This window comes from Anguilla anguilla, chromosome 13, assembly GCF_013347855.1.
Source record: "Anguilla anguilla isolate fAngAng1 chromosome 13, fAngAng1.pri, whole genome shotgun sequence".
In the NCBI taxonomy this organism is placed as follows: Eukaryota; Metazoa; Chordata; class Actinopteri; order Anguilliformes; family Anguillidae; genus Anguilla; species Anguilla anguilla.
This window is the reverse complement of record NC_049213.1, coordinates 12471722-12493288: the sequence shown is the minus strand read 5'-3', so window position 1 is coordinate 12493288 and position 21567 is coordinate 12471722. Positions and strand designations below refer to the sequence as shown.

At 54.7% G+C, this 21567-nt stretch overlaps 1 protein-coding gene across 7 annotated transcripts in view; it reads left to right on the top strand.

Annotated features, from left to right (window-relative positions):
- LOC118211876 (histone-lysine N-methyltransferase 2D-like) overlaps positions 1-21567 on the top strand; it is a 49398-nt gene that overhangs the window by 17936 nt on the left and 9895 nt on the right. For all 7 annotated transcript variants that reach the window (XM_035389430.1, XM_035389431.1, XM_035389432.1 and 4 more), the window contains 29 exons: positions 338-519; positions 1046-1210; positions 1561-1670; positions 2400-2447; positions 2955-3110; positions 3583-3756; positions 4899-5042; positions 5584-5714; positions 5938-6091; positions 7044-7127; positions 7836-7979; positions 8220-8304; positions 8396-8634; positions 9123-9196; positions 9336-9386; positions 9754-11067; positions 11416-11583; positions 12131-12234; positions 12364-14153; positions 14288-14411; positions 14560-14644; positions 14886-14952; positions 15068-15303; positions 16158-18929; positions 19260-19385; positions 19863-20027; positions 20615-20753; positions 20843-20924; positions 21314-21489. In XM_035389430.1, coding sequence (XP_035245321.1) covers positions 338-519; positions 1046-1210; positions 1561-1670; positions 2400-2447; positions 2955-3110; positions 3583-3756; positions 4899-5042; positions 5584-5714; positions 5938-6091; positions 7044-7127; positions 7836-7979; positions 8220-8304; positions 8396-8634; positions 9123-9196; positions 9336-9386; positions 9754-11067; positions 11416-11583; positions 12131-12234; positions 12364-14153; positions 14288-14411; positions 14560-14644; positions 14886-14952; positions 15068-15303; positions 16158-18929; positions 19260-19385; positions 19863-20027; positions 20615-20753; positions 20843-20924; positions 21314-21489 — 9289 coding nt within the window. The remainder of the gene's footprint in view (positions 1-337; positions 520-1045; positions 1211-1560; positions 1671-2399; positions 2448-2954; positions 3111-3582; positions 3757-4898; positions 5043-5583; positions 5715-5937; positions 6092-7043; positions 7128-7835; positions 7980-8219; positions 8305-8395; positions 8635-9122; positions 9197-9335; positions 9387-9753; positions 11068-11415; positions 11584-12130; positions 12235-12363; positions 14154-14287; positions 14412-14559; positions 14645-14885; positions 14953-15067; positions 15304-16157; positions 18930-19259; positions 19386-19862; positions 20028-20614; positions 20754-20842; positions 20925-21313; positions 21490-21567) is intronic.

The window sequence follows — 21567 nt, the reverse complement described above, 5'->3', positions numbered from 1 at the left end:
AAATAAAAATCTGGAAACAAAATAGCGTTACGTGCCTGATTGGCTCCTACCCAACCCCCACTGTTAGATGTTGAATATAGAGTACTGCACCTCAGATATGCTTTATCATTGTGAATATCGATGTTCTGTGGAATTTCCTGTCTGATTTATTGCATTCTATTAATTAACCTCCTATGGTGATGATTGTTAGTAACTTAATTATGTGCCAGAAGCTAGGGTAGGCCCCCAGGCCTGAATGTCTCTCAGCGAGAGGGTGGTTTCAGTTCCGAAGCGAAAGGTGGCAGGTCTCAACGGCGCCACCTGCCTGTGCGTCTCTCTCTCTCTCTCGCGCGCGCAGATCTCGCGGGTGATGCTGAGCAAGGGCTGGCGCTGCCTGGAGTGCATCGTGTGCGAGGCGTGCGGCAAGGCCTCGGACCCCGCCCGCCTGCTGCTGTGCGACGACTGCGACGTCAGCTACCACACCTACTGCCTGGACCCGCCCCTCCACACCGTGCCCAAGGGCGGCTGGAAGTGCAAGTGGTGCGTGCCCCGCCCCCAGCTCGGGCCTGAGCCCTCTGTTCATCCCTCTCTCTCCACCTCTGTATCACTCTGTTTCTCTATCACACAGCCTGTCTCTATCACTCTCTGAAGTGTAGTTTTACAGAATTATGTTGAAGTGCTTTTGACACTGTCTGTTATGTTACTTGAATATGATTGGTTATGTATGTACCTGTAATACAGGCCTCAGCATTCACGCTTCCTTGATCGCCTGTGGCAAGTACATTGTGTGATACTGAAACAGGATTATTTGCCTAATTTACATTAATTACAGTAACATTCATGGATCTGATGCCTAATTATAAATATGAGGAGCACTGTGTTTGGCGTGGTCTTAGGAGTTTCCATGGGTCTGCTCGTATGATTGAGAAGTCCCATATGTACTGTTCAACATGCCATCGCAGTCCAGATGTGGCAGACCAGTGTGTTTCCCTCAGGTTTACCTTATTAGCATTTTGTCAGTTGCTGTTTGAATAGGGGCACTAACCCGCCCTCCCTCTGTGCCCAGGTGCGTGCGATGCGTGCGGTGCGGTGCCACCACGCCCGGCTTCCACTGCGAGTGGCAGAGCAGCTACACGCACTGCGGGCCCTGCGCCAGCCTCAAGACCTGCCCCGTCTGCTGCCAGGACTTCGCCGAGGAGGAGCTGCTGCTGCAGTGCCAGCACTGCGACCGGTGAGCGCCGCCGTGGCGACGGAGGGGGGAGGAGTTCAGCTCAAACGAGCACGTTCCCTCGTAACGTTTATAACAGCCGTGAAGCCCTGGGATTCCTGCCAGCGTGGACGTGTGTCTTACTGCGGTAATCATGACTCATCTAGTAAAACCTTCTGTGTGTGTTTGTGTTTGTTTGTTTGTGTGCGTGTATGTGTGTATGTTTGTGTGTGTGTGTGTGCGTGTGATTGTGTGTGTGCGTGTGTGTGCGTGTGTGTGCGTGTGTGTGCGTGTGTGTGCGTGTGCGTGCGTGTGTGTGTGTGTGTGTGTGTGTGTATGTGTGTGTGTGTGTGTGTGTGTGTGTGTTTCTGCAGGTGGGTGCATGCGGTCTGTGAGGGCTTGTACACTGAGGACGAGGCGGAGCAGGCGTCTGACGAGGGCTTCACCTGCACTGGCTGCTCCCCCTATTTCCCCAGACCCGTCGGTAAATGCTCACTTGCTCCTCTGCATGACTGGCCATTCTGGTCTAGGCAGGCCACCACACTATATAAAAGCTCTTGGAGAAAGTACAGAGAAGGGCAACAAGATTGGTTCTGTGCGTCTGACTTAAAGGGGTCGTTCTCTTTGCTACCTCTGGAAGCATGACATCTCTGTATGAGCAGCTTGAAGTTTATTTTCTTATGGACCACAAACATTACATTACATTACATTACAGGCATTTGGCAGACGCTCTTATCCAGAGCGACAAACCCCTTGACTCCCATAGACCTGTCACTATAAAGCCAGTAGCTTGTCAAAAAGAAAGTGTATAAAGTTGCAGGAAAGAGAAAAGGGGTATTTTATATTTATGTATGTGATATTGACGCAGGAGGATTATTCAGGTTGTTTCGGGTTAAGTTTTACCAGCCAGACATAGATGGAAATTATTCAGTTCAATTTTGGTACGTTTCCACACCGTACTTTGTGGGCTAGCTCACCAGAACTCTTAGTGGCAGTAGAAACCCTTGGAGAAGGTCCAGCTTGACGGTGCTGGGAGTGCTCTAGACTGCAGGCAGCATGATTTGCCCAGATTACCTGAATACCCTGTTTTCAGCATCAGAAATGCTCATGTTTTTATGACATTGTACCTGAAGGTCTGTGCCAGCGGCTAGCGCTCATCCGCGTGCTCGCTAAACCTTTTCATACTTCCTTAATTTTGGGTTTTATTTCACAGCTGTAGTGACACCTTCCTACTTGGCTCCTCTGAAAGTGAAAGAACCAGGTATGTGGTATTCTGTGGAATTGTTTGTACATGTCTTTAGGGCCAGTGCTTACATTGTTAGCTGCCTGCAGCACTTGTAAGTATTTTGTTGGGCTTGGTGTGTCAGTTGTAATTTACTGACCTTCAAAAAGATGCCCGGACTTGAACTTGGACAAAATGTCAGACTGTGTACTCTCTACTAAATTAAATGACCTGTTAATTTTGGCCTGTGCAAGAAACAAATATGCACCACTATCTCCCAACTTATACCTACTTGTCTTACAGAGAAACTCAGTTCTCCTTGACTCTGACCATCAGTCCCACTGGCACTTACTGCATTGATACCCAGCTGCATTAGTCAATGTGTTGGGCTGTGGTGCTCTGTTAGCGTCAGGAATCGAACAGAAACAACTTAACTTAAGCGAGAGACTGAACAGAACTCAGATTCGCGCGTCAGTGCCGCCGGTTTAACGGGCCTCCCCCCCCCCCCCCGTCTGTGTGTTTCTGGGAACGGTCGGACCCTCGCAGAGCCCCAGTTCTACCGGCTGGAGGGGGTGTGGCTGACGGAGACGGGCATGGCCCTCCTGCGCAGCATCTCCCTGCCGCAGCTGCAGAAGAAACGGCCGCGGCGCCCCCGCCTGGACACCTGCGACGGCGCGGAGCTGAAGGACGGCCAGGGAGAGGGTGAGGGGCGCGGTTTAACCCTGTACGGTCTGGCAGGACAGGGGTACCCAAACTGCCGCTCTTTTCTGCCTGAGTTTATTGATCGATCGATGTCACTAATCGACCAGAGATTTAACTCCCGTTGTGTGTCCGGTTTAAATCAGTCTAGATTAGAGGGGAAGAAATGAAACCAGCAGCACTACTTGCCTCTAGGGCCAGGTTTGACTGTCCCTGCAGCGCAGCTTCATAATTCATAGTTGCCTTGTGGTCGTGACTGATCTCAGCAAAATCAAACCGAGGTCTCGGTGTTTATGCTTAATGCATATCTGAGCGCAGGATGTTGTACTGCATCGTGGTATTGTCTGTGAATTTGAAATTATAAACGTGATGAGAGAAGTGAATGGCTGGCCTTTAGCCAATCGTAGGTCGCTTCTAGAGGGTTAAGGATTTCTATTCATTGATTAACGCTGGTGTCGCGTGTCCTGCTCTCCAGGCTGCGGGGAGCCGATGGACTGCGACGCCAAGCTGGAGGCCCCCGGGAGCCCCGACGGCGGAGGGGGCCCAGAGGGAGGCGCGGAGGGCGGAGCCGACGGCGAGGGCGCGAAAGGAGGAGGACCGGAGGAGGAGATGGACGACAAGAAGAAGAAGAGGAAGCCCTACAGGCCAGGTCAGAGAGCGGCCGCCTTGCGCGCTTCACACCCCCATGACTCGCTCCTGCGTTTCGTCACATGACCTGCGTGCTACTGGGGCTGCTGTACATCTGACCTGTGACCTTGCTCAGGTCTGCTGAAATGAGACAGAAAAGTTCAGCCCCTTGCTTTTGGACATTATTTAAACACATTGCTTCTAGGACCGTCAGATTCAGATTAGCAAATCATAATATTCTGAGTATCAAAAAACTGTTTTCTAATTGGGGGGGGTAGTATGGGGTGGCTTGTGATCTCCTCATGATGGTGGCTTTACCGGAGAGAAGAACACCACGAGTCCTCCGGGGAACTCGTCCGTCATTACCGATCCTCCCCAGCCATCGGCTTCCATTGGCAGTGATCCCCTGTAGGAAACCCCACGCAAGTCCGTACTGGCGTATACAGGCCAGGTCCTACCAGCCTGTGCTCTTATTTCACGGTGATGAGGCGGGCTTAAGAATACAGCCGGTTGTCCCAAATTCAGAGACCCAGGGAAAAAATCTGGGTCAAAAAATGGAGCAAAGAGTAAATAAAATAAGCCTAAATATATGCTGTTGTCGGTTGTGATGTAATGCTCCATTAATGCCGTAGTAAAGCGTGATGACTGAAGTACAGACCTGTGACTAACTGTTGTGTAGCTCGACAAAACTGAGATCTCAACTGGAAAATATGTTGCAAAACATTTTTTTTGTCAAAGTCACGCACTTCTAGAATTTTATGTAGCGGACTCCGTCATACCTTGTCCCGTTGTGTGGTTGGACAGTTTATGCATAAAAGCAAGTCAAGGGTTTGGCGTCTCTTGATTGTAGAGACAACAGAACCCTCCCCCTAGGCCTTGGGTGAAGTATAAATGCCAAATATCATGCTACAGTCTACAGAGCATAAATTAGGCTTTGGGCTTGCATAAGGTCATAGGCGTTAGGGTCGATTTCCCTGTGGAGCACTGCTGTTGTACCCTTGAGTAAGGTACTGAGCCTGCATTGGTTCAGGAAGCATCCAGTTGCTTAACCAAATTGTATGTAACTAAACGTAAGCCTTGCAAGTTGCTGTAGAAAAGAGCATCTGCTGATTGCTAAATGATGAGCATCCCCGAATGATTTTGCGACTGGCCCGTGTGCCGCAGGGATCGGAGGGTTCATGGTGCGACAGAGGAAGTGTAACCTGCTGCTGAAGAGAGGGAGGATCCTGCCCCCCACCACACGAGAGGGCGTGGCCGAAGGGATGGGCGGGGCTGAGGGCCTGGCCCCAGACAGAACCACGGACGAAGGTAAGCGTCAGGCTGTGTCCGAATCAGCACCCTTCCGTACCATTGAGTACGCTTGTTGAGTACACTCGATGAGAAAGTTAAGTAGAAAAAGTTTTCTCTAAATGTAGTGTACTTGCAATCCTCAGATGATATACTTATTTCCGAGTGTTCACAGAGTGCATTCAGGAGCGTACTCTTCAAGAAGTAAACGAGCAACGAGTCCCCTAAATATGACACAGCTTTGCTTGAGACGCAGCTCCTTCAAGAACATTGACACATGAGGAAGGGCGGGGCATCTTTCAACACTTCCACAGTACAGTTGGGAAATAGTATGAAGGATATTTTTTTGCATACTTCACACAGTATGCTAGGACACAGGACGCAGTGCATAAGGCTCTTGATTCAAAAGTCACTTAGTGTTATTCTTTCTCCTCCACAAGGGGACGAACGCAGTCATCTTTGAAAAGAGAACAGACCAGAAGTTTAAACTAAAACCGTAATCATGGGAGGTGAAGCCATTTAAAAACAGAATAAAATGAAACGTTTTTTTGATTTTTTACAGTAGTTTGTAGCAGAGCTCAGCCGGAGGCCTCCCAGGACGCCAAGCTGACGGAGGCGGAGGCGGAGCATGCCAAAAAGCGCCGGGGCAAGAAGAGGAGCAAGCTGGAGGACATGCTCCCCGCGTACCTGCAGGTGCGTCCCGCCACTGCCTGACCCGCCGCGGCCGCCAAACCGCCGCTTCCCAAACTCCGCCCTGGAGGCAGTACGCCATCTCGTGTAGATCAACAGGCCAAATGCTGTTTTCAGTTTTCGCTGTGTGAAGGATGTCTGGTGTAGGCGGGCCTGTTGAGTGTGTGCGTCTGCACGGATCAGCACGGTGACTCTTCCTCTCCCCCCCCCCCCCCCTCCCGTACAGGAGGCCTTTTTCGGGAAGACGCTGCTGGACCTCAGTAAGAGGGCGATTCAGGCCCCTGCGGGACAGAGGCCCCCACAGGGCCCTCCCCGGCCCCCGCACCCCACAGCCCCAGCCACACAGGACCCGGGGGGCAAACCCACACCCCCCCAAACAGGTGTGACCCCTCATACCTGCCTTTTCATTTATTTCATTTGATTAGAAACCAATTAGTTCAGTTTAGCTATTCATCCTGGGTTCATACACTAATACACTACATTACATTACATTACAGGCATTTAGCAGACGCTCTTATCCAGAGCGACTTACACAACTTTTACATAGCATTTTTACATTGTATCCATTTATACAGCTGGATATATACTGAAGCAATTTCGGTTAAGTACCTTGCTCAAGGGTACAACGGCAGTGTCCTACCCGGGAATCGAACCTGCGACCTTTCGGTTACAAGCCCAGTTCCTTACCCACTGTGCCACACTCCGTCCCGACACTACAGATACCAACAGAAGTTACATATAATAATTACACAGAGGTACAGTCCAAGTATTAAAAATAGAAATAGAATTTCAACTCAAATTTAAAGAATGACAACAGTATTGGCTGCACTAATATCTTGGCCTGTCTTTTGAAAACAGGTCAAGATATTCTGATTAATTGTAGCTCTGGTGATAGCCTTTTCTCGTTATACATTAAGCAATCACTAGGAATATGCAATGCATAGTTTATAACTTCAGAATTTCATATGGGGCGACATAGCTCAGGAGGTAAGACCGATTGCCTGGCAGTCGGAGGGTTGCCGGTTCAAACCCCACCCTGGGCGTGTCGAAGTGTCCTTGAGCAAGACACCTAACCCCTAACCCCTAACTGCTCTGGCGAATGAGAGGCATCAATTGTAAAGCGCTTTGGATAAAAGCGCTATATAAATGCAGTCCATTTACCATTTACCATAATCTCGTAGTGGGTCGCATTAATTGTTAACACATTCATGGCTGAAACGTTCTGTGTGCTACACCTCTACACAAGAAGAGCTGAGAGGTTCTGCTCTAATGGCGCATGTGCTTACATCGGGGCGGCGAGTAACGATGTCTTTCTCCTCCGCTCCTTCACAGCGGGTGCCACGGAGGGGGCAGGGGGTTCCCCCGCTCCCCTAAAGCAGGAGGCTGGGGCATCGCAGCCTCGGGAGGGCACAGAAGGTGGGACGCTCGCTTTTTTTTTGTCGTTGTGTTTGGTGACTGAGGCGACCTGTAGAGCTGGGAGCAGTACGCTAACAGTACTGCCGCTGCCATCGTGGCCTGTAGACCGCGTGTCAGCTCCTCCGCCGGGCGCATGCCGGCCCGAAGGGGGCGCCCTCGTTCAGGTTTAACTACCTGTGGGGGGTGGCTGAAGGGGCGGTCCGGAAGCTTAGGGGTGCTCCACAGTCCCTCTTGAGAGCTAACCATCGCACCCTCTTTGCAGCGCTCCTTAGGGTTAGTTACTCAAGCCTGGTACTGGTTTCCATAAGACCGATTCCTACCAGACCGATTCGCAAGGCAGGCTTTGGAGCCTCATTCCGGTGCCACACGCCTTCCCTCGCTAACGTTACACTCACTTTGTCAACTCGGTCAGTGACAGCAAGTACCGTTAGCAAGCTATTTAATGTCAAATTCAGTCAAAATGGCAAAAGCGAAACGGTAGTAATTTAAACAATTAAATAAAACAAATAGTTTTCATTTTTTGCCTTTGCAATAAAAAAAATGTTCTTTACTGTCATTATTCAGCTCTGTTTTAAAGAAGATACCGGTTCAGGCACCATTGTATCGCATTTGTATCAGCTTAATCTGAAGGATACCCATTCCTATCCCCCCCCCCCATTCCTGCCCTCTCATTGCCCTGGAGTGATGCCACCCTGGTCTGTTTTCCAGGGCCCCCCAACGAGGCGGAGAGCCAGGACTCTGAGCAGTTCTTCCGGAAGGTTCTCGGCTCGTCGGACAGCACCTCCCTCGGCGGGACGCTGCAAGCAGGCATGAGGCCAATCCTGGGGGGCCCCACGAAAAGCTTACCCCCAGGTAAGCTGAGGGAGGGTTACTGAGGAGAGAGAGTCATTCTACGGTGGTAGTAGCAGCAGCGGCAGTAGTAATGATAATTATAATAATAATATTGGGATTATATATTGGCTGCCCTGACTTTACAGTCAAGCGGGAAAACTGAAATGAACTGTGAACTGTGCGTAGCATCTGTATGCTAAACATCTTTGGCGGTTTCTGTGCTTCTGAGCACTCACCACATTGCGCCTCTGTTCTGTGCAGGCAGCTCTCTCTCTGGGGTCCTCCCATCCACAGGTCTCATGGACTCCTTCCCTGGACTCTGCCAGTCCCCGTTTTTTGACAGAGGGTAAGAAAAACCCGCAAAAAGCTTCGCTCATCTGCTCTGTGCAGCTGTGCCGCTACCTTGCTTTAACCGGCGTTCGCCTGGACGTTTGCAGCGACCGGGCAGGGTTGTTCAGCCCCGACCACGAAGACGAGAGCTTCTGGGACCCCCCCTCCACCCCGGCCACCCCCTCCACTCCAACCACCCCCACCGAGCCGGAGGGGGACGGACTGTCCTACAATCAGCGCAGCCTGCAGCGGTGGGAGAAGGACGAGGAGCTGGGCCACCTCTCCACCATTTCGCCCGTCCTCTACGCCAACGTCAACTTCCCCAGCCTCAAACAGGACTACCCAGGTCGGTGTGGTGCTTAAGCCTTTCAGGTGTGAGATCACAAATACATGATCAGAATGTTCTTAACTGAACATTCTAATGCCGATGTAACAGTCACCACTGGTAAATGAAATCAATGGAGTTCTAGAACACTGGCTTGTCATTTTGAAAGAAACATTCCAAAATACCTACTCTTCGTAGGGCTGAGTAATCCAGAGTTCCTACAGGAATACCGAGGTCACTGTTCTGTTTAAATATTCCAAACTGTTACAGGACTATCCGGGTCAGTGTATGGACTTTAAATACCCCAAATTTGACCGGGAATACCCTCATCACTCTTGTTTATATACCCAAATACATTAACAGGACTACCCAGATCACTGTGCTGGAAAATCATTTGTGTGGGAGTTAGGGGGACACCCACCATTACCCTGAACGGAATGCCTTTTCGGGTTTTTTGTTGTCGTGTGTCGTGATGTGCAATGTGCCGCTCCTCCTCCTGTGCCTGACAGACTGGTCCAGCCGCTGCAAACAGATCATGAAGGTTTGGAGGAAGATCTCTGCTGCCGAAAAGGCTCCCTTTCTGGTGAGCGCTGTATTTGTTTTCCTCTCTCCCCCGTCCGAGACAGCGTGTGTGTGTTTATCTAGCCTGCAGATGATCTGTTCTGATGTAGCAGTAAGTGATGGAAAAGGCCCGAGTTTGATCTGTTCTTTACCTCTTTCAGCAAAAGGCCAAAGACAACCGAGCCAGCCAGCGCGTCAGCAAGGCTCAGAAGGTACGGACCTCGCGATGGTTTTACTTTACTATCGTCCGCCCCCAGTTTCATTTTGGGATGGGTCGGAGGGTGCCAGCGTTCACAGATTTCCAGAGTTGTTGGGGTCGGGTACTCACCGAGTTTAGAACACACATTGTAAAACTTGCAGAGCAAACAACAAGAACAACAAAGACAACGACACTTTTTGCTGCCGCTATATTTTCAGAAACAATACTTGCGACTACCTTCAGAAAGTATACAATACACTGCATTCCTGTTATATGTGTATTACTCCATGCAGCTGGTGGGAGCGTTGGAGTGTTGGAGTAATGCGCTGTTGGTATTATGGGATGTTTCGCTGTGCTCACGCTCTGCTCCTGTTGTGCAGTTGGAGGAGAAGAGCCAGGTGTGTCGCACTGTGAAGACTGAGCCTGGGTCCTGTGACGGGCCCCGCCCCGCCCTGCACCTCCAGATCCGCCCTCCTGGCCTCACGCCCGACCCCTCCCAGCCCGGCTCTGCGGAGAGCCCCGTCCCCCCTGCCCCCGCGGGGTCCTCCCCCGCCTTCCTCGCAGAGGGCCCGGTGAAGACGCCGGTGTCCGCCGGCACTCCCACCGACGGCCTCCCCAAGCTCCCCCCTCAGTCCCCCCAGCCCCACGCCCACCCCTCCGCCCCCCACGCCCAGCTGCCCGGCAGACCCCCGCAGGCGGACCCCTTCCCCAGAGCGCAGCACCCGCATTTCCAGGAACCCTCGGGCCCCCGAGGGAGCCCTCAGGCCCGGGGCCCTGTGGAGCCGCGCCTCCTGTCCCCACCCCGTGGCGGCGCGGGCCCGGACCTGGGCTCTGGCTCCCCGGCCGGGCCGCTCAGCCCGGGGGTCGGGCTGTTCAAGGCCCCCCCGACGCCGTGGGCGCACCAGGGGGACGCCGCCGGCTGCCACGCGACCGCCTCGCCTGGGCACGCGCCCGACGCCCACCGCCAGTCTCCCTGCGGCCCTCTGTCGGACCCTTACGCCCAGCCGCCCCTCACCCCTCGCCCCCTGTCCGGGGGCGGCTGCTCTCCCCTCCCCCAGCAGGACCCCTGCTCCAGGGTGCCCAGCAGCCCCAAGCCCCAGCCTGGGGCGCGGTCGCCGCTGACCCCCGGAGCGCTCTCCAGCGAGGCCTTCTCGGCGCAGTCGCCCGCCGCCTCGCGCTTCCAGTCCCCCGAGCCCTGCTCCCGGCCGCCCTCGCGGCCCCAGTCCAGAGACCCGCTCGCCGCCCCGCTCAAGCCCTGTCGCCCGGCCGCCGGTACCCCGGAAGGAAGCCCGGCCTTCGCGGGCTCTCCCTGCGAAAGCAAGCCGGCCCCGCCCCCACCCCCTCCCCTTCCGTCCTCCCCGGGGGACCCCCTCTCTGGGAAGCCGCCTGGGTTCCCCGCTTTGAGCCGGAGCCCCGGCTCGGGCGCGTTCCCGGGGAGTCGGCCTCAGCTGTGCTCACCTGCCCAGGCCCAGGCCCAGATCCAGCACCTGCAGCCTCAAGCCCAGCCCACAGCTGCTCACAACTTCCCCTCCAGGACCCAGCTGCCCCCAGGGGCCCCCGACGCACCCTCTCCGTGGCCACGGGAGCCCCAGCAGGGCCCCGGCCGGCCACCCCAGGAGCTCCCAGACCTGGCGGGACCTCAGGACCCCGCCCTAATTGGCCTCAGTCAGGCTGAGCTGGAGAAGCACAGACAGGTAAAATCAGAGTGTCAGCCTAGCTTCAGCTCTGCACCTGTCCCTCACCAGGTATACCTGGTATACAGTGCACACACAAGAAACTGAACTGGATCTTAAACAACGCACAGTCCAGTATCTTATATTCGACATGCAAGAACTATGTATGAGCCACCGTGGTAATTTAGCAATGCATTTTCTACAATGAAACTGTGTTTCTCAGAAAATATTCAGTTGATATTATAGATTGAAATCTGGCTGACATGAATTTAAAAAATCTCAAAAGGAGGATGGCAATGTCAGTTAAAGTAACGGGATAAATCCTTTCTGTGGGTGAAAACGTGTCTGTTATATGCTGTAATATTGCAGAGACTGAGGTTGCGAGAGCTTTTGATCCGACATCAGATGCAGAGGAACTCTCTTCGTCAGGAAAAAGAAGCGGCCGCCGCTAATAGTGGTGCCGCTAACTGGCCTGGGGGAGAAACTGCACCCTACCAGCTGGATAAGACCCTGCGTCCACCTCCTCCTTACCCACAGGTACAGAACAGCCCGGGAAATTTCTCATCAAACAAACGTTCTGCAGTTTTTTGAATGTTGAACGTTAGTTTTCTGGGTTGTGCTTTCACCTTTGAATCAGCTGGGTAGCTCGTCCTGTTATGATATTGTTCTAGAGTATGGACGGATCCCCATAGTTTGGTATTGAATCCGGACCGTGTCAGTGATAACTGGCTAATAGCTGTGGCATCGCTCAGGGATGGGAAGGTTTCAGTCGGCTGGGATTATAGTGCTTCATCACATACCCCATTGGTCTGCATTCTCCCAAGTCAACAGTGGAGGTTACAAAGAGCGTTGCAGTATTAACGTGATTGGGCGTTACAAATTGGGAAAAAGCATGAAACATACTATTGAGTAACAGTGCAAACCAGAAAGACCCTGTTACTGTCCAGGACCAGGGTTAGCCACAGCCGTACTTCAAATATGGTTGTGACCTGTGACCAGGTCATAACCATTTGGTAACATTTCAGTAAATCGGTTCCAGTGTTCTTGTCATCCTGTCTTATTGCCCTGCTGCAATTGCTTTTAGGACAAAGCTGCTGTTGGTCACCCTGGAGCGGCCTCAATGGAGGATAAACTCGGCCACCCGCCCCCTCCTCGGATGCCTGTGAACGTGGACCCCAGCACCGTCAGGTACAGCCCGGTCTGAAGTATTTCAGCGTCGGGTGCAGCGGTCTGGGCTAGCCTGGACTCGGGTATTTAGGATTTATTCTTCATGTTGCCAATCGAGTGTTGACTCTTGAAAATTGACTTCCTTTGTAGGCTACAGGGTTCCCAAAACCTACAGGGATTTCACCCGCAGCCTCGGTTCCCCGCCCCGTGGCCCGGTCAGCAAGCGGGCCTGCAGAGATTTCCACAGCCGCCCGCGGCAGGGCCGGGCGGCCCGAGACCTTTCCCCGGCGTTCCCATGAACGTCCAGGGGGTGCAGGGAATGCCAGACCCTCGCGCCCTGGCGCCGGGCCCCCGCGTCCCCGGGGCCCCTCCCCAGTTCATCGAGCTCCGGCACAACGTGCAGAGGACCTTCCCCAGTCATCAGTTCCCTCCCGGTGGCCCCCAGCCCCGCCCACACCTCTACGCACCCCAGCAGGAGAGGGGAACCCCCTTTGCACAGTCTCCCGTTCCCCCTGCTGCCTTGCCCTCCACCCTCAATGCTTTGGCAGGGGTGGGCCCAGACCTCGCCCAAGTGCAGCAGCAGAGTGGCCTGGCTTTCACACCGTCATCCCAGCAGAGTGGCATGCGGCCCCCGCAGCCCCACCTACAGCCGCACCTACAGCCCCACCCCTCTGCTCCCGGGCCCCACCCCCTCCCCCACCGGCAGTCACCGCAAACCGAAACCTCAGCTGCGTCCCCTGCACTCGGGCCCCGCCCCCTGGACCTGCCCGAGCCCAACGCCGTCGACCCTTTCGGCCCCAAAGGGCTGGGTACTGCGGGAGGAGAGGAGGGGGCGGAGGAAGAAGACGACCTGGCGACCCTCGACCTCGGCCCCGACAAGGGGGACGATGAGCTGGGCAACCTGGACAGCCTGGAGGCAGCCGACCCACACCTGGACGACCTGCTCGTGTGCGACGAATTTGACCTGCTGGCTTACACTGACCCCGAGCTCGACCAAGGCGACCCCAAGGATGCTTTCTCTGATCAGCTGCGGCTGGTGGAGGCAGAGGGAGAAGCCCCGCCTCCTTCCGGTGCCACTTTGGACATAAAATTGGAGGATAAACCAGGTTTGCCGTTGCCAGGCCAGGAGACACTCCGAGATGGTATGTCCATTGTCACAGATCCTCATCAGAAACCTGTGACTTCCGTTGCCTCCGCACAGCCAAGGTCTTCCTCTTCAGGGTCCCCTTGGCTTGGCACGGTCAAGCTGGAGGATGGTGCCTCAGGCTTGGGTGGGTCTCAAACCTCAGCAGCCCTCTTTGAGAGGGACCTGGGATCCAAGCAACAGCAGACCACACCTGCTATGGTGAAGGATGAGGTGGGGGAGGCGGTATCCATGCTGCTAGGCAGGCCGGACACCGCGACCAAGTCCCCCAGTGGCCTTTCCACCCAGCCGTCCGACCCCGCCAGCGGCCTGTCGTACCCTCACCCCGGGCAAGCGGATCCCCTCGCCTTCCCGTCCGCCAGGGGACAGCGCTCCCCTGGTGTGGACCTGGACAGAGTGGAAAGTTCCCTGGAGGCTAGCGAGCTGCCCCTGCTGATCCAGGACCTGCTGGAGCATGAGAAGAAGGAGCTCCAGAAACAGCGTCAACAGCAGCAGCAGCAGCAACAGCAACAGCAGCAGCAGCATCTGGGCCAATTCCAGCAAGGGTCGCTGAGCACCCAACATCACGGTCTACCTGGTCAACACCAACAGCCTCAAGGGCTTATGGGTCAGCCAGGTGTGCAGCAGCAACAAAGGCTCTTGGGCGCAGCCGCATGCCCGACGCCCCACGTGACCATGGCTTTACAGCAGGGCATGATGGGAGCTGGACAGCCAGCTGGGCATCCTACACTGGGTAACCCGCAGCAGCAGGTGTCTAAACAGCAAGCCCCGGTGAACAACTTCTTCCCAGACACAGGTAACGGCACAGTTAACAGCTTCACCAAGGCATCGGTCCTGGCTTTGGTTTTTGGCTTGGTTTTAGAAGAACCTACCTATGCTGACTGTGGCTTTCGAGCGTTGTCATGACGGTGCTGTTGCCACGTGTTGCAGATCTCGACAAGTTTGCAGCAGATGACATCATGGACCCTATCGCAAAGGCCAAAATGGTGGCCCTGAAGGGCATCAAGCGGGTGATGGCACAGGGCCCACTTGGGGTGCCACCTGGTGTCAGCAGGTAATACTGGTGCCGGCATATAGACCAAAGGTCCCTATGGACAATAAATTGGGTTTGCGCAAGCACATCTTGGTCATGTATCTTCAGTGTTGGCCTGCTCTGTTCTGGAGGGCTTTGAGGAAGTAACCACCTTGGTGTTTGCACACAGGCAGCAGGTGTCTCTCCTGGCTCAAAGTCTGACTGGCGACTCGCAGGGCCAGCTTGCTACAGGGCTCCCTCCAGGCATCACTAAGGTAACCATGTGGAGCTCAGAACTGCCGTAATGTGATGACTGTGGTCTGATGTCACAGTGGCGATCATTACTGCTCAGAGAAGACCCGTGTAGTGTAGTTCGCAACAAAATGCATGAGGCTTGCGTCAAATTTTAGCATACTTAATGTTTCGTTAGGTGAAGCAAATGGCAAGTCTCGGTGTTCTATAGCTTGCAGCACGAGATGGAGTCTGTGATTAAACTTCAGTTTGTCATGTCTGTAGGAAGGGGAAACCATCAACCCGGAGCAGTCCAGACCAAACCCTCCCCAGTGCGCACCAGGAAACATCAGTAAGTCATTTTCAGCTGCCCAGCGCTAGCTTTAGCCAGACGGCCGAGCCGGTCGAACAAGCGATCGGCGATTCCGCAGCTGACCCCGGCGTCTTTTTCTCGGCTCGTCTCGCAGGGGACGGCGACCAGCAGCAGCAGTACGAGGAGTGGCTCCTGCACACGCAGCAGCTGCTGCAGATGCAGCTCAAGTACCTGGAGGAGCAGATCGGCACGCACCGCAAGTCCCGCAAGGCGCTGTGCGCCAAGCAGCGCACCGCCAAGAAGGCCGGCCGCGCGTTCGCCGAGGCCGACGCCGAGAAGCTGAAGCTGGTCACCGAGCAGCAGAGCAAGATACAGAAGCAGCTGGACCAGGTGAGCGAGTGGGGCTGTGTCGATTGGCTGACTGGCAGGATAAGCAGGCTGAGGTGGTTGGATGTGCATTGTTAGCCCATGTTCAGTTGAAGGAGCAAGAATATGAACCATCTTTGTTACTAATTGTTGGCAGTCCTTTTCGTTAGGGGTGGGCGATATGGCAAAAATGTCATATCACAATTTTTTTCAGGCATGGTCACGATCCACGATATGATCACGATTCTTTTTCATGTTGGTTTTTAAGAATTAATGAACAGTGCAATGAAACTAATATCCCTATTTAAGAAAATATTGCCCTTCAAGGAAACAAAACCTAAAAGAAAAAAGAATAACAGAGACCATTTGGGCCAAAGTACCAGATTTTAATCAAGTGCAATTCTGCAAAGTATTAAGTCTGTAGGAAAATAAATCCAAGGCGCTACGTACTGTTTGCTATTATTGGTTTATTGGTGTGTCTGTTAGGGGAGGCCCAACAGGGACTAGCGAATAGTGTGATTTTAGGTTTGGCTGAGAAAACAACGTTGGATGCCGTGTATGAGCGTTGTCAGTGCAGCTGACTGCAGCTTCACTGTAGCCCGATACTCCCGATCTCTCTGGAAAGGCAGACCGTGGAGACATTTTAATCGTTCACGATCTAATATCGTCATGTTGCCCACCCCTACTTTTCGTTATGTCCCATGTGCATTAATTGTTGGATTCTTGAATCCCAGAAAGTGCTGGAGGAGGAGGAGAATATTCATTTTTTGCCCAAGTTGCTGATGTTTGACCTGAGGAATAGGCGATGACTTGTCTTTGGCATTGAGAATGTGAGCTGTGAGCTAGGGTTGTTAATGATGTCATTGGTTGCGTTGCAGGTTCGCAAGCAGCAGAAGGAGCACATCACGCTCATGACAGAGTATCGCACCAAGCAGCAGCAGCAGCAGCAGCAGCAGCAGAACTCGGGTCTCCTGGCCCCCGGCTCCTCGATCCAGAGCGCCCCTATTATCCCCGGCGTTCCGGGGCCCATGATGATGATGGGCCAGCACGGGGCCCCGAGGCTGGGGCAGCCCCCTGTCCGAATGCCTGGTGCAGGGATTCTGCCTGGGGCACAGCAAGGACAGCCTTACCCTGGCCCTTCCGCTGGTTACTTTCCCCAGGGGGCCAGAGCTCCTGATCCAAGGCTCCTGCAGGAACGACAGATGCAGCTCCAGCAGAGGATGCAGCTGGTCCAGAAAATGCAGCAGCAGCAGCAACAGCAGCAAGGCATGATGGGTCAACCCTTAATGGCTCAACAGCAGCCACCTCAGCAGCAAGGTGTCATGGGAAATTCTGTAATGGCTCAACAGCCACAAGGCATAATGGGTCATCCTGTAATGTCTCAACAGAAGCAACTTCAACAACAGGGCATGATGGGAAATCCTGTAATAGCTCAACAGCAGCAAGGCATGATGAACAGTTCTGTAATGACGCAACAGCTGCCCCCTCAACAGCAAGGCATGATGGGAAATCCCATAATGGCTCAGCAGCAGCCACCTCAACAGCAAGGCATGATGACTAATATTGCAATGGCTCAACAACAGCAGGGAATGATGAGTAATCCCATATTAGCTCAACAACAGCAAGGCATGATGGGTAATCCTGTAATGGCTCAACAACAGCTACCACAGCAGCAAGGGATTGTGGGTTATCAAGGCTCTGCTCAGGCAATGCAGGGCCCATCCGGAAACCAGTCCACAACTCCACTGCAGCAGAACCCCATAGGCCAACAGACGATGACTCAAACTCAAGGAATGATGGCCACCCAGCAAGGGATGATGGAAAACCAACAGATGATGCTGCAGCAGCATCAGAGGCCACAGGCGTTAATGCTCCAGCAGGGGCAGCTTGCTCCCCAGCAGCAGGCTTCCGTGCCAAGGTCCATGTTCCACTCCCAGCAGCAGCAGCAGAGGTTCCTCAACCCAGCCAGCCAGCAGCTCCAAGGAGAGCGCAGTCCTGCTCCCCCTCCGCTGGGGTCTGCAGAAACCACTCAGGGCAGACCTCAACTACAAGGGAGCCCACAAATACAAGGGAGCCCACAAACCCAAGTACAGGCTGGCACCGAGAGCCTGCAGCAGAGACCCCAAGACTCTGGCCACATGCAGCAGACTGGCGGCATGCTCTTACAAGGGCAGGCCCCCCTAAGCGGAGAGATGCCTGCGGTGACTGTGGTGAAGCAGGAAGTGCAGCAGGGGAGTTACATGATGCAGCAGGGGCCAGCAGTTGCGGGGCACCCGCAAGGTGTAGTAGGGCAGAACCGCGTCGGTCAGCCTCAGCAAAGCGTCTTGGTCCACCCCGGCCAGCAGGAGCAGCAACTTAGCCTCCTTGCTCAGCAGCAAAAGCAAGGCATGATGGGACAGAGACCGGGAGCTCCCGTTGGGCAAATCAGGGTACCCGTGAAAATCCAGGCTTTCATCGCCCAGAACCCCCAGCTGCGTCACCTGACGCCCAACCAGCAGGTCCAGCACATCCAGGCCTTGATTGCCCAGCGGCAGCAGATGCAAGGGAGGCTCCCTCTGCCTCAGGGGCAAGGCCAGGCCCAGAACAGGCTGGGCCAGGCCCAGCAAATGCAGGGTTTCGGAGCCCAGCAGCAGGTGTACCGTGGACCTTCTGGGCACCAGCTGGCCCTGGGCCCCTCTTCTTCCCAGCAGCAAGGGGTCCTGGGTCAGCCCTCTGTTGTGGCACCTCAGATTCAGCAAAGCATTATGGGTTCCCAACAACAACAGCATCAGCAACATCAAAGCATAATGGGACAACCATCTGCTAACCATCAACTTAGCCAAACTCAACAGCAAGGTCTCTCAGCCCCACACCAGCCAGGGGTTAGAAGTCCAATGGGCTTGATTCAGGCGAGGGGGCAGGGGTCCATGACTCCTCAGGGCCGTGTGAGTACCCCCGCCTCGCCCCGAGATGCCTTGTGCCTGAACTCTCCTGGAGATCCCTTGTCTGCCCAACAGGAGAACCTACAACAACAGCGCCACCTCTTGGCACAGCCTATGGGCACGTTCCAACCCTCCCCCACGCAAGCGCCGCCGCACTGCCCAGAGCTACCTCCCCGCACACCGACCGCCTCAGGCCCTTTCCAGGCTCCTCCCGTCCCGCAAGGCTCTCCGGCCGGCTCCTTGGAAACTGGCCTCCTCCCTCCCGTGAGGAAACAGGACTGCGGCTCTGGCCAGGGTCCCCTGGCTCCCTCAGCCCACGCCCGGCAGGTCGACTCTGCGGCTCGCGGAGCTGGCCCGTTCGGCCAGGCGCCCGGAATCGTGGCGTCGTCGCCGAGGGGCGCCAGCCAAGGCCCGGAGCAGCCGGACAGGGCCGCGTGCGGGATCACCGCGCAGACCATCAAACAGGAGCCCCGGGAGGTGCAGTGCGGCGCGGAGGCGGGGGGCGAGGCCCGCGGCGGGGCCGTCAAGCGCGAGGCCAACGGCGAGCCGGTGACGCGGCGGGCCGAGACCGGGCACCTGCTCCTGCAGAAGCTGCTGCGCACCAAGAACCTGCAGGCGGCGGCGGCCCAGCGCACGGCCGACAGCTCCCACAGCGAGATCAACGGCCACATCGACAGCAAGCTGGCCATGCTGGAGCAGAAGCTGCAGGGGACGCCGCGCAACATGGAGGTGAGGGGCGCTGACTCCGCGTCTCGCAGTGCGCCATCTGCTGGCGGCCCGTTCCGATATACAAAGAAGGAAAAAAAACATCTGTATATGTTAGACATTGAACTATGAGGTTTTACGTTATCATGTAGACAAATTGACCGTTGTCTGTATAAGCCTGTTTGTGGTATTTGCACGCACCATGTTTAGAAATGGCTACAGGCTCATGATTCATGTATCACAAGCATACAATTTGAACAAATTCTTTATGAATTCATATAGGCATTTTCTTTCTTTCATCTTTTTTTTCCATGCGTCTGTCCCCCCCCCCCCCCCCCCCCCGTCCTTCCACAGGACATGCAGGCCGTCACCAAGAAGGCTCCCGTCCCGAAGGCCAAGGGTCCCCCCAACTGGCGCAAGAAGCCCAAAAAGGAGGACGCAGGAAACACCGCCGAAGCTCTGATGAAGCAGCTGAAGCAGGTGAGCGGACACCACCGTAGGGTTTTTAGTCCTTCACGTAAAGAACTAGCTGCTGTGCTGTCATAGCCAGGGCTGTTGGGTCGGGCAAGAACAACTGGTTCTTTTGCACCTTTTTTGTTTTATCCAAAACTAAAATATCAACGGGATGGGATACAAATAGAATGACTTCATGATAAGGAGGCCCAACCAGCCTCTCAGGATTGCTCTCTAAGGAAAAGCAGTGTTTCATGCAGTCTTTTATGTGCCGTGGGGAGAGGGTTAGTCGCCTCAGGGAACAGTAAGTCATCATGATTTACTTTGACCACCTGTATAGATCCCCAGCTAGTTGCAGGGCTTTTTATTGTCCACAGTTCACGTCTTCATGGAGGTTCCAACCAGACTGGCGCCCGTAGCACAGCTCTAGACAAGGGACCTGGCCCCCCTCTGGGGTCTCTGGGATAAACTAACCCCAATTCCCACCGATTGTTCTGCCTCCAGGAGCTCGCTCTCCTTCCCCTGATGGAGCCGTGCATCGCGGCCAACCTGGAGGTGTTCGCCCCGTTCGGCAGCAGCCCCGCCGACGGCAAGGCCCGGCTCAAGGGCTCCTTCGGCAGCGCGGTGCTGGACGACACCCCCGACTACTACTCCCAGCTGCTCTCCAAGGTCAGGCTCGGAGCTCGGAGGGGCGCAGTCAGTGGCTCCCCGTCGGCTAGGCCAGTGCTCTGTTGACCCTGTATGGCTTCTGTTGATTATCATGACCAGGATTATCATGATAACCGTTGTGTTCCCCATGTAATTCTGGGCAGGATATATGCATTACTTCAAATGACTGCATACACAGATTGGCAGGTAAAGGTGTATTTGAGTGCGAATGCACCTGGGTGTAAAAGTGGTCTGGGCAGGCAGTTTCCGCCAATGTTTGCTCCTGCCTTTCCACCATTAAAAAGCGTGATGAAACAGTTTGGGGGGCTTCTCTCGGCTCAGAAATCAGATGTACAGTCTTGTACAATGAAGATTGAGGTGCAGAGTACACACCCTGTCCGAGACTCCAGCCAATCGCAGCCATTATCCAAAATGCATTTCACCTGCACTTCCTCTTAAGCTATATTATAGTTTAGGTGTTTGGCGGGTCTGTGCTGGATCTATGCTATACTGACTTACTGGATTCGTTTCTGAGTACCTTGAAGAGAAATTCTGCGGGTACTCCGTCCTTAACCACTACGCTGCGCTGCTCCACCCCTTCTCCACAGAACCACCTCAGCAACCCACCCACCCCTCCCTCCTCCCTGCCCCCCACGCCTCCGCCCTCGGTGCACCACAAGCTGCTGAACGGCGTGACCACCGGCGAGGAGGAGCCGGCCGACGCGCGGAAGGAAGCCGAGGCCACGGGTGAGTCTGGGACCCCTCGTCCCGCCGAACGCCGTCGGCGCCGCGCGCCTCGCTTCACGCTCCTAACGCTCCTCCGCTGCGCCCCACAGACGCCGCGGCGAAGGAGGCCAAGAGCGTCGACCTGCTGGCCGCCCTCCCCACGCCTCCCCACAACCAGAACGAGGACGTCAGGTACTGCCCCCTGTGGGCCGCGCCCATTCCTGCATGCCTTCATTGCTGTTGGAGGGTTAATGACTCCACCTCTCCTCAGTCACTTCATGTTGCCCTTTTATATGTCCAACTGTTCTGTATGTACAGTAAGTGGTAGATGAAATATGACGTAAAATGTTGAATGTGTTGTGTAATGCGAATATCACTTTTTGTATGTTTTATTGCCAATGATTCTGATATTCATGAACTTAATTTAAAAGATGTATTAAAAGATCTGGTTAGTTTTCATTTGAAATATAGAAACACGACGAGTAACCAAGGAAATGATTTAGAAAGTCTTCTGGTGAGAAGCGACGCCTCGCGTGACAGGCGCGGCGTGAGACGGGCCTGACTGAGCGCGTGCGTTTCAGAATGGAGAGCGACGAGGACAGCGACGCCCCGGACAGCGTGGTCCTGGCCTCCTCCCCGGAGAGCGTGCTGCAGGACGACGTGCCGCGGTTCCCCCTGCTGGGCCAGCGCCGGCCCGGGGACAGGGAGGAGACCGCCTCCCCCGTCATTCCCATCATCCCCCGCGCCGCCATACCCGGTACGTCACTGTGTCTGCGTCTCCGTCCGTCCGTCTGTCTGTCTGTCCCTCCTGTCTCTGTCTGTCTGTCTGTGTGCA